Source organism: Protopterus annectens, chromosome 15.part0, assembly GCF_019279795.1.
Source record: "Protopterus annectens isolate FY-2018-M chromosome 15.part0, PAN1.0, whole genome shotgun sequence".
NCBI classification, from domain to species: domain Eukaryota; kingdom Metazoa; phylum Chordata; order Ceratodontiformes; family Protopteridae; genus Protopterus; species Protopterus annectens.
In genome coordinates, this window is record NC_056749.1 from 111,296,313 (window position 1) to 111,308,438 (window position 12,126).

The following is a 12,126-nucleotide window of genomic DNA, read 5'->3' on the forward strand; positions in this document are numbered from 1 at the left end:
TGACAGCTACTTACATGAGGAGCTCGGCCTTAAGAGCATATGGCAAATGAAAGCCGCTGCCTTGGGCTTTCACCAGTGTCTATCACACTAAAATAAAGTTCACACTGTACCACTAAAGAGCAAAGTGCATTATCTTACCAAATGTAACAGTATCTTAGGTGAAACTAATTTGCATTTACACATACTATGTTTTCCAGGAGTTAAGAATACCATTTTTAGTGCCACTACCCTTTTCTGCTTTTAGGTTAACATGCTGCCACAAGCCAGACCAATCTGGCAGACCATTGTCAGAATTATTGTGTACTCTTAAAATAAGAACCCCTTAGTACTAACTTATGGTAGCTATTAATAAGCAAATGTTCTCTGTCTTCAAAATGCAAATGGCAACAGTTATTATATAGTTCACCAATTTTAAACGATTACCCTTGTATACATCGGTGAGCAGTCAGTTAGTTACAAGCTTCTGAAGTAGTAGCCACACAAAATATGAGTTTTCCGCTAGATTCTGAAATAGAACAATGCAGTAATTTACTTAAAGAACGTAGATAATGCAGTTTAAAAATTAAATATACAAACAAATATATTCTTTTGCATAGAATTGTAATAAAAAGCTTTGAACAGACAGATGGCATAAGTGTAACACTAGCAACTGCATGGCTCAACCACTTCCACTAATTGAAGATAACTGTAATCTAGTAACCACTGGCATGACCAGTTATAAAAGAAATAGGCAACATGCACAGACGTGCTCACTGAGTCTGGGCACTAGGATGTCTCTATTCTCATCTGCAATCCTTCTTCACTTTCCCCAGACTGAATAAAAGTCTGCCAAACAGTCCAATAGGCAAACACAGACTGACCAGTTCACCTGCTGAATTGATTTAGAAAGTAAGATCTACTTTATTTGAAAAAAAAAGCTCCTGATGAGTGCCTTGGAATGAGTCAACACTGGGAAATATTCAGTTAGCTTAGTCCTTTAGGAAAAATCTCCCTTTCTGGATTAAATAAGATTCTGACCCTTTACTTCCTGCTGTGTCCAAATTTTAAATCCAAATAACTTCCCTCAGTGCAAAGTTACATAGTGAACCAGAAAATTCTGTGAGTTGTGTATGTGTGTGTGTGTGTGTGTGTGTGTGTGTGTGTGTGTGTGTGTGTGTGTGTGTATAAGAGAGACAGACAGAGAGGGGCACGTTCAAATTTCAAAGCTCTTCTGCATTTCTACAGAAAGAAAAACATATTTGTTATGTACTTCATTTTACATTTCACATCTTTTTTGCATCTCTGCTGGAGAAACAATTGCAGATTTTAGACAGTTTTTAATGTGCACCATATTAGAATTAATTGGATACGTTGATTATGTTCATATATAATGCATCCTTACATGGCAAGTCTCTTTCAGTGCAATGTTTTTGCATCGGATTTGGAAATGACAGCCCTTAGCATCAGACAGTAAAGGCAGTGGTGCTGCCATTTAGTTTCAAGTGTGTGAGTCCAAATTTGGTACACCCTCTCATCAAATCCAAATTCCTAAGGTTAGGCTCTGATGGATACATTTATAGGTTGGACTCATTATGTCTCAGTATTGCCTTAATGACAAAGGTCTGTTTTGAAATGCTGACACATATGCTGGAGGTTTCCTCATCAGGTACACAACAAGGAAAGGTTGGCACCACAAATGCAACCACATCATAACTTGGTAAGAAATTGTACTGTAAATCAGCCATAAGCTGGTGTGTGTTTACAGCATTCCTCAAAATATGTATATATATATATTTTTTCAAAATTGTATTAACCTTATATATGTAATCACATTCTAAGTATTCTAAATAGGAGTATGATTTTTTTCACTTTTTAGTCAGTTTCAGAATTTTATAACTGTTACTCTTTCTTCCCTTTTCACATCTGTATTTCTCTGCCATTTGCACTATTTTCTGCTTCTTTCTATCATATGGTTCTTGTCTATGTTTTTCTTCTGTTCATTTTTTATCTTCCCATGCATGTCTGTCTCTCCATCTTTTGACTCCCTGCATTTTTTTTCTCTCCCCGCATTTTTTCGATCCCGTTATATTGTCTATCTGCCTCCATTCTTCATTCTTCCCTTCTGTTATGGCCATGCCTTATCCATTTCTATTACTCCCACCCCCACCTTTTTTCCATCCCTATGTGCTTGGCTTGCTGCCTCTGCTACATTAGTGGTGGATGAACAAAATCAACACACACAAGCATATCGCAAATCGTCTTCAGCATCAATGAAAAAGGATGCGTCTGAAGAGTGTATCAGAGATCCCATCAAAACGGAATTACGAAGAACTGGTAGGTGTGGGTTGACAGCAGTTCATAGAGTGGTTACAAAAGGTGGATTACGGGGGCCAGAAATGAAGAGACAGTAAACTGATCAGAATGATGTTATGATATTTACTCATGGAAATGGATTTCAAGACTGTTTGTGGAAAGAGGGAAAGCTATTGCAAGCAATATTTTTAATGGCTGAGGTCCCGAGACTGATATATAACTGGTTATATTTATGAGTGGATAGAATTACCTAGTCTAAATAATTCTAGGGGTTAGTCTATTAATATTAAACAAACCACCTCTGCAAATAGGATACATATGTGGGTGTCTTGTACATTTTGGCAGACCAGACTGTTAACTTTAAGTAAGGATAATTTATTCCAAGTGTAACAAAATTATATAAATATTTCTATACCTTCTGAACTCAGAGTATAGACAGCAATGGGATTACTTGTTTATTTACAAAATGTCATTTGTAATATTAACATTTGACTGCACTAAAAACTGCTCAAGTGTATCATTGTGAAATGGAGTGAAGCAATGGATGTTTCAGACAACAGACCAGAAAAATGTGTTGTGCCTTAAAGGTAACTGCATCCAAAAACTTGTGTGAATGTTGGGTTTGATAGAGTAGCCGAGTTAGTTTTCTCTTTTCTGCAAACTCAGGCTGAGCTGTGAAATTAATCATCTATGATTAATAACAGATTCTCCTGCTAACATAATTTACTATAAACTGTTTTTGTTGGCCCTATAGCTACAATTAGTGCCTTAAATGTAACTATTCTTGCCCCAACACAATGACTTAACTAGGTCAAAAGAAAATATGCGTAGTACACCAGATGCTTTAATGAATACCAGAAAAAAAAGATGTCACGGAAAGCCAAAAAGGCCCCCATTTTTCCTTCATGTGTATAGCTTTCTTGAGGTTATATTTAAGGGAAATTAAAGTGAGTTGTTCTAAAAAAACAATTATACTTAGTGTATGTGGGAGGAGTTTACCTTTTCAAATACTGTTGAGTGTTAAGCTTGAAACAGCTGCCCCTGTTTAGATTCAGAAGTGGAACTCCTAGGATAAAGACTGGTAGCCCTGTGGCAACAATCAGTGGCACTACATTTCCCTGTTTTTTCTGTGTAGCAAATGCTTGAAACATACCTACCTCATTTCTTCTGAAACTGCCTTCATGATAGCAGATGAGACTAAAAAAAAGAAATCACCAGAAGGAACTAGCATAAGATCTGCTGAAAAAATAACGGTTGTCCTTTAAAGTAAAGTGCAAATAAATGTTGTTTCCATTATAGCGTTCACTGCTTTGTTGCATAACTGTATTCAGGCACCCATGCTTACCTTTCACAGCACACAAAGGAAAACAGCTGCTTTCAGAGCCCACATCTCCATATAGCAGTAGCAGCAATATCTATGTTGATAATTATTTTCTGTGGTGAGCATGGGGGGGGGGGGGGGGGCTTTGCCCTAAGCTCTACTTGCTTAACCGTTTATGTGAAGTTGTTCAATCTCGTCGTTCATTCGTCACTGATGGGTCGAACCGATCCTTCGGTTCCGACATGGCTGTTAGCAAGCTCAAGGTTTTCCAGTTGCTCGAGACCCAGCCCCTTATCCCATAATGCACTACTGGAATTACCTCAGATCTAGTTTGCCGCGGCACGGATCTTGGTGGTTCCAGCTTGCTCAAGCCTAAATCTTCATAGATTATTCAAAAAATCGCAAGTGTTTTGTCTTTTCTTCTATTAGAAATATATATACTTATAGTTCACTTGTTAGGACAGTTTTTATAGCAATAACGGAAAAAAGGCACTAGCACTTCTAAAAACCAATAAACTGTAAAATAAGTGCCAGGAAACGTTGATGCTCAGTCCATGGACTGAGCATCAACGTTTCCTGGCACTTATTTTACAGTTTAACAGTTTTTATAGCCCCCTTCCCTGTTAATACTATATTTGGTGTGTGTTTTCATAGTGGCCTCATGTTGGTCTACTTCTAGTAGTAGTGTGCATTGGTAGTTAGATTAGAGTTTTAGTATTAGTTTGAGTGCTTAATACTATTTAGCTAATTTTGGCCCCCTTTTCTTTTGGGCCATTGTTTCAGTGTTTATTGGTGGTTGTGTTCCTATCACTACTAGCTAGCCTTTGGCTTCATTATTGTGGATAGTGGTTTTGGTTATTGGACATGTCTGAGGAAAAACAAAAGCATCCTAAGTCTGGGTTCAAAAAATGCCCAGACTGCGGACAAAAGATGTCCGTTACTGATACTCATGTGCAATGTATATACTGTCTAGGAGCTCTTCACTTGCAAGAGTCATGCAGCATATCTCACTCCTTTTCTTCCAGCGTTACATTAGAAAGGAAGAGGAAATTGGTGGACAGTGGTTTACTAAAACACCCTTTTGTCTAGGCGTTGAGTGACCAGGATTGGGCCAGTAAGTCCTCTCATTCTTCCCAATCCTCAGGAGACTCAAAAGCCACAAAAAAAAAATCTAAGAAAATTGAAGATGCTGGGTCATCGGCTCCACAGTTCTTGGAGCAGAGTGTCCCTTCTTCTCAGATCCGGTCCACTGTTCTGAAGCTGGTGTCAGAGTTGCCATCGTCTCATATTCTCCAATCTGCACCGTCGGTGCACTTGTCTAGGTCCTCTCTTAGTCTTTCTGATCTGGACATGGACTGACTGGTTCAGAAGCTGTTAAGGGCACCAGGCCTAGCTAAATTGCTGTTGGCTCCTACCCTAGTGTTGGAACCAAAGACCATTACCCCGGAACTGACTGCTCCTCCTCCAAGTTGTACTGGGCTTTCGGAGCCGGAGGAGGCTGACCTGATAATCAAAGAGCCCTTGGAGCCAACACCTGCTCCAGTGCTGTCGGTTCCATCTGCTGAGACGTCCTTGGCACCGACCAGGGACACTAGGAGCCGACATTCTCCTGTCGGGTCCGAGGAGGGTGGTTGCACCGACTTGTCGGTGCTTACTCTTCCTCTCGGGGCTTAGACTCGGATGAGCTCGGCTCCTACCTCAAGCTCGGAGCCCACGGCCTCAGTGTGGGAAGGGCTTGAGGTTCCTTCGGGTCCTTCGACTCCTTCCCATCGGATCCGCGATACCTTTGAAGCCATGAGGCGAGTATTGTCTCCTAAGACTTCCTCAACATCAGGATTGGTCTCTTCTTCCCCTAAGGTGCCTGTGTCCACTTCTGTTTCCATCGGCTCCAAGCATAAAGACCCTGAGCCTCAGGTAGCCCCACTGAGCACTCCCTGCTCTTCTGAGACTTCCCTGGACGTTCCCGCTGAGGAGGTTCCCAGAAAGAGAGTGTGCAATAGGAGGCACCTGGACTCCCCACAGGAGTCTTTGACATCTGACACTGACTTAGATGAGTCAGAAGGGTCCCCCCGATCCCCCTCTGAGGATATCTCCTTTGCAGAGATACTTGAGATCTTTAGGCAGAGGGGTGATTGGCATTCCAAAAACCCTACTGAGGATGAGTCAGTTCTCCTAAAGGCTTTCAGTTCTCAACTTTCCACCTCTTGGGTGTCTCCATCCTATGATGAGCTTATAGACCTGGTCTTTCATAGGGTGTGGGAGTCACCGGAATCTATGGAACCTGTCCCTAGGAGGCCTAACAAGTTCATTTCTGCCGGGAGTCCCTGTTGATGCCATGGTCGTGGCGGCAGCCTCCAAAAAGGAAATGTTTGAGACGTCCTCATCTATCCATCCTCCTAACAGAGAGTCTAGGATTATGGATAGATATGGGAAACGCATGTTTAGTTCAGCGACTTTCGCACTTAGATCACTGAACTATTTGACCCATTTTACCAGACTGCAGAGAGATCTCCTTAAGGAGTTAGGAGATACTCTTCAGGGTACGGCAGCTGCAGGTTCTTCTGACAAAGTTGCCACCCAGCTTCCTACCCTAAATTCAATTGTAAACTCATCCATGCATCTCATATCATATGTAGCTGATGGCACGAGTCGGGCGGCAGGTACAGGAGTTGTCCTTCGTAGACACTCTTGGATGTGCCTCTGTTCCTTCGCGGTGCCTTTCAAGTCTTCATTTGTGAACACCCCATTTGACAGCTCACCTCTCTTTGGGCCTAAATAAAGGAAACATTGACCAGGTGTGAGCAAGAGGGAAAGACTCTGTCTGCCGTAGGAGTCCATTTTTCCACCCCTACTCGGCTTTATCCCAAGGGCCAAAGGGGAGGGAAGATGTGGTTCCAAAAAGCCCAAGGAGCCTTTCAGGACACACATGGTGAAACCTCCTCTAGGGGCAGAGGAGGGGGTTATAATGGAAGATGCTTCCCTCGTGGCAGAGGGGGGTCCACAGCAGCAGGGTGACAGAGATCATTTCTCTGGTCAGCCCTACCACCGCTCCTGAGCAGAGACCCAACTGTCCTGCTCTGGAGGCAGTCAGGGGTCGCTTATCTTTGTACCCAGAAGCCTGGCTTGACATAACAAAAGACAGATGGTTACAAAGTATAATTTCCAGAGGGTATTTCATACCGTTCTCCTCTCCTCCCACTTCCGTCAGGAGAATCCCGGACATTCCACCCAGTCACAGGGAACAAGCAACTATAGAGGTCCACAAGTTGTTAGAAAAAAAGAGTCATCCAGCCAGTCCCAGCAGACCAAACAGAATTCGGAACTTACTCAAGATTCTTTTTGGTTCCAAAGAAAACAGGGGACTGGAGACCCATTTTGGACATCAGCAGACTCAACCAATTTGTCAAGAAAGAGAAGTTCCAGATGGTCATGCTTCAGTTCATACTTCCCTTTTTAGGGAAAGACAATTGGATGTACTCAATCGATCTCAAGGATGCGTGCTACCACATAAAGATGGCCAGGCCATCCAGAGATCATCTGCGTTTCCGGCTGGGAGACCATCACTATCAATTCCGAACCCTGCCCTTTGGTCTCACTACAGCCCCCAGAGTGTTCACCAAATGTATGGCAGTGGTCACGGCTCACTTGAGGTATCTGGGATTCCAGGTGTTTCCGTACCTAGACGATTGGCTCCTTACCTCCACCACCAGGCATCAACTGATTCGGGCAAGAGAATCCACTCTGACACTCTGCAACCACTTAGGCATTATTGTCAACTTAGAAAAGTCTGCCTTGTCACCATCGCAGCATATTGTCTTTATCGGGGCAGAGTTAGACACTTCAACCACCACTCTACGGCTACCTTTTGAGAGGGTCTTACTTCTTCGCCAACATGTCAGCTCACTGGTGTCAAAAGACAGAGCTCCAGCAGCAGAGGTCTTAAAAGTACTGGGTCTGATGGCAGCAGCAATCTTAGCCATACCATTAGCAAGGATGCATATGCGGATTCTTCAATGGCCACTGTTCACTCAATGGTCTTGATTGTGATAACAAATTCTTGCAAGAGAGGCCTTCAGTGTTGGTTGACGTCGATTCATGTCACAATAGGATGTCCATTTGTACTATCCCTGCCGATAGCCACTGTGACCACAGACGCTTCCTTGATAGAGTGGGGGGGACATTTTCAGGGAAAGACTGCCCAAGCCACATGGACAGATCAAGAATCACATCTGCATATCAATGTTCTAGAGATGAGAGCAGTACTTCTGGCGTTGCAGTACTTTCAGGACTCTCTTCCTCTAGGGACAATTGCAATTCAGACAGACAGCAAGTCAGTGGTCTAGTATTTGAACAAACAGGGCGGGACCAAGTCTTACCCTCTTTGCCGAGAAGCCCTCAGAGTTTGGCAGTGGGCTGTGTCATCCCAGCACTTTCTCTTGGCAAACGCACATCCCGGGGAGATCCAACGTGATAGCAGACAAACTGATCAGGGCAATTTTGTTGCTACATGAGTGGTCCCTCAATCAGGACATTGCAGACAGGATTTTCCGCAAATGGGGCCAGCCTTGCTGCGACCTTTTTGCCAGTCACATCAACATCAAATGCAGAAGCTACTTCGCCCTGATTCCCCCTCCGGGACAACCCCAGAGACGCACTCATACACGATTGGCCCCCGGGTTTCCTATATACATTTCCTCCAATCCCGCTAATACCAAGATTTTTACAGAAAGCAAAGTCGCTGGGAAGGACCATCATTCTTATATCTCCCCCATTGGCTTTGGCAGATTTGGATCCCATTTCTTTATCATCATCTCGTGGAGGATCCATGGATTGTGGACCCAGTTCCGGACCTTCTGACACATCCGTCAGGGGATATCCACCCATCATTGCAGTCCCTGAAGCTGACAGCTTGGCTGCTGCAGTTCCCCACATAGCCAGGCTTCACAACCTTTCTTATGACATGAGGCAAATCCTTTTGTCTTCTCACAAACCTTCCGCCAGGAGATTATATCGTAGTAAGTGGAAGAGATTTTCTATTTGGGCTTCCAAACAGAACATTGATCCTTTTCACGCTCTCTTGACATCTATACTGGAATTCTTAACTGTTATCTTTAATGAAGGAGTGGCAGCGGCTACAATTCGGGTCCAGTTAGCTGCCATATCTAATTTCCATCTTGGAGTAGATGGACTAAATTTTATGGCCCACAAGTTATCCAAGGCTTTTCTTAAAGGGACCTTTCACATAAGGCCTCCAGTAAAAACTCCTTATTCCCCCTGGAATCTGAATTTCATGCTATCTCGCATAATTCTTCCCACGTTTGAACCTGCATCATCTTGTGATCTGAAATATATATCGTGGAAAACCATTTTTCTAGTGGCCATTACTTCCACCCGCAGGGTATCAGAGCTTCAAGCCTTGTCTATCATACCTCCTTATATGATTTTTCATGCTGAAAGAGTATCTCTCAGGACAAATCCTTCCTTTTTACCTAAAGTTTGTTCTGAGTCTAATATCAATCAAATCATTGAATTGCAAGTCTTCTTCCCCAACCATTCCAACAAACTAGAGTATATGCTGCACAAACTAGACGTTTATAGACAACTCAGATATTATTTGGATAGGACAAAGGATTTTAGAAAATCAGACCAACTATTTGTTTCCTTTTCTGAAGCCAGGAAAGGTAGACTGGTGGCTAAAACAACCCTTTCTAAGTGGCTATCTGATTGTATCACGTGTGTTTATTTGGCAGCTAATATGCCCTTACTACACAGAATTAAAGCTCATTCAACCAGAGCAGTTTCTACATCCTCTGCACTTCAAGCCAAATTGCCCATTGACAACATCTGTGCAGCAGCCACTTGGTCTAAGCCTCATACCTTTATCACTCATTACAAGGTGGATAAGGCCTCCAGGGACAGGGCTTCCTTTGGTTCTACGGTCCTGAAGTATATACTCCCGTGAGCCACCCTAGATTGAGGGTGCTAGGGACGCTACCCATCAGTGAAGAATGAACGGCGAGATTGAATAACTTCAGATTAAGAAGTTATGTACTCACCATAATGTTCCATGTGAGTTGTTCCATCTCGCCTTCATTCTCCCGTCCCTCCCGCCATCCCCCACCTGGCTGACAGTTGACCTAGATGTTGGTCTCATCCTGTTAATTCAATTCCTTCCTTTTTCCCTCTCTTAGGAGAGTAGTCCTTTTACAAGGATATGGTACATGCAGAAAACAAGATCTGAGGTAATTCCAGCAATGCATTATGGGATAGGGGGCTGGGTCTCGAGCAACTGGAAAACCTTGAGCTTGCTAATGGCCGTGTCGGAGCCGAGGGATCGGCTCCGAACCCATCAGTGAAGAATGAAGGCGAGATGAAACAACTCACATGGAACGTTATAGTGAGTACATAACTTCTTATTATGAAGTAAGGTCTGTCACCCCCTCAGTTCAGAATTCCAGATTTGCAAAATAGCCATACTTTTGGACTTTCATTGGTTGTACTGTTCCCTGAGTAAATATGGATACCCTGAAACCGAATTAAGTGAAAATTCCAGCAGCAGGGAATCACATGGTCAGAGGTATTTGAAGATACAAAGTGATCTTTCCCCCACTTTTGGTTCTAGTGCATTTATGCTTTTGGTCAATCATGGTGGGCACCTAAAACTCAGACTAAACATCACATAATTCACTGCTTTAACAAACTGTCTGAAATTAACATATTGAAGACTTTTTTACTTGTTAAAAAGTATTTAAAACATTTCTGATAAATTAATAAGTACTAAAAACTCAGCTGTGACTTATAGTTAACTGACTTTTTTTCCTGATAGATGAACGAAGAGACACAATGTCCTCAACAACCTCTTCCATATTACTGGAAAAGAGTGAAGGATTCAGTTCGCACCATTTTATGGATGATCCCGAAGTTGTGTGAGTGTTATCCTGAGTGACATATTATTGCAGAAGATCATAGTGAAATCATTTTAAGCCTTGCTGATAACTGAAGCTTAATTCATGGTGTAATGTTTTAGAAAGGGAAAACACATCACAATCATGAAGTCGTATGGAGCATAATCCGTAACCTGGAGGAAAAAATGTTCCTTTTTTCAGTTTTAGCAGGGTGACTCTTAAGTCAACAAACATGTACTTATACACTTGTAAACAATTTTGCAACTTACCATGGAGTATCCGATCACAATATTAATGTGTGCAAAAACTACAGATCTGCTTATACAGGCAATGCAGAAATTTAGGAATGCAAAAATTCCAAAATGGAGTACTGTAGTCAGAGAAACATCTCCACATTCTGCAATATCTTAGCAGTGGAACTGATAAGCAGAACTTCAGAAAGTGAACTTGAGATACTGAAGCCCACACTAAATTAGCTAAATACAAGTTTTTTGTGTAAGAATAAAGTACTTGCATGGTGGGCTGCTCCCCTTGTATCCCCTAAAATATAAACCACTTTGATGTTAGTCCAAATAAAGACAATGAGAAAATCCTGCTCTACACTGATATCAGAGAACAGCGTTGTCACCGTCCCAGTCAGTAGCATATACTACACATCCCCAGTCTACACAAACACATACACAATCATGCTTCATATGGCTACAGCATGAGTGCGGCACAAACACGGAGCTCCGTGAATTACTGCACAATGCTACCATGTGAGTTAAGTAGGAAACACAGCCTTTTACTGCAAAATGGAATTTGATGATCTTTTTGTGTAAACAACTTTTTTCGTGTACGTCGTCAGAGCTTTGACTGTTATCTGAACTACAAAGGCATGTAGTGCATTCAGATGAATGAAGACGTCAATCATTGTCTACTTGTTGAACTGTATGTCAATAAGGCTGTTTCTTGGACAATTTCTGTTCATAACCCCTGTGTGTAATTCTGCATCTAGTTTCCTCTCTCCTCTTATTTTGCGTTGTTTCATTTAGAAGTAATTATTCACCATAATTTGTATGCTTATTTTTTGCATCTATATATCAACTGTATAGTAGTTTGTAATTAAAGATACACACCTGTTAAAACTGTAAATGTCACATGTTTTCCTGTTTATTAATGGCAGGTTTCTTAGCAGGTTCCCTTAGTAAATGGCTTGATCCCGCAGGCCTAATGCTGAAATATAAATGGACAAACAACTTTCAGTACTACCATGTAGCAGTTGTGCTGTTGAAAAACTGGCTACAGAAGAACTAACCACAGCACAACACTGCTCCCCATGTAAAATATTCTTTTACAAAGTTTGGATAACTGGTGCTATGTTTCTGGGGGAATGGGGTACTCCAAAAGGGTGGCATGTGATGTGATGATGGCACTGCTGTTCTCTTTTTGGGTATGTGGCTACGGGTGAGAAAGACAGTATCCAAAATGCAGTGCCTTTCTATTCTGGCAGGAGCATGTGTGTGTGCATGTGTATGTGTATGTGCATGTGTGTGTGCATGTCTGTGTGTGCGCATGTGTGTGTGTGTACACGCAGGTCTGTTCACATTCATACATACCACATAGTGT

General features: G+C 42.3%; 1 protein-coding gene across 3 annotated transcripts in view; it reads left to right on the top strand.

Moving 5' to 3' along the window:
- LOC122789976 (diacylglycerol kinase delta-like) overlaps positions 1-12,126 on the top strand; it is a 1,345,205-nt gene that overhangs the window by 1,203,699 nt on the left and 129,380 nt on the right. For 2 of the 3 annotated variants that reach the window (XM_044057483.1, XM_044057482.1), the window contains exons 16-17: positions 2,194-2,313; positions 10,440-10,539. In XM_044057483.1, the coding sequence (XP_043913418.1) occupies positions 2,194-2,313; positions 10,440-10,539 (220 nt within the window). The remainder of the gene's footprint in view (positions 1-2,193; positions 2,314-10,439; positions 10,540-12,126) is intronic. The other variant, XM_044057484.1, reaches the window with a different exon arrangement.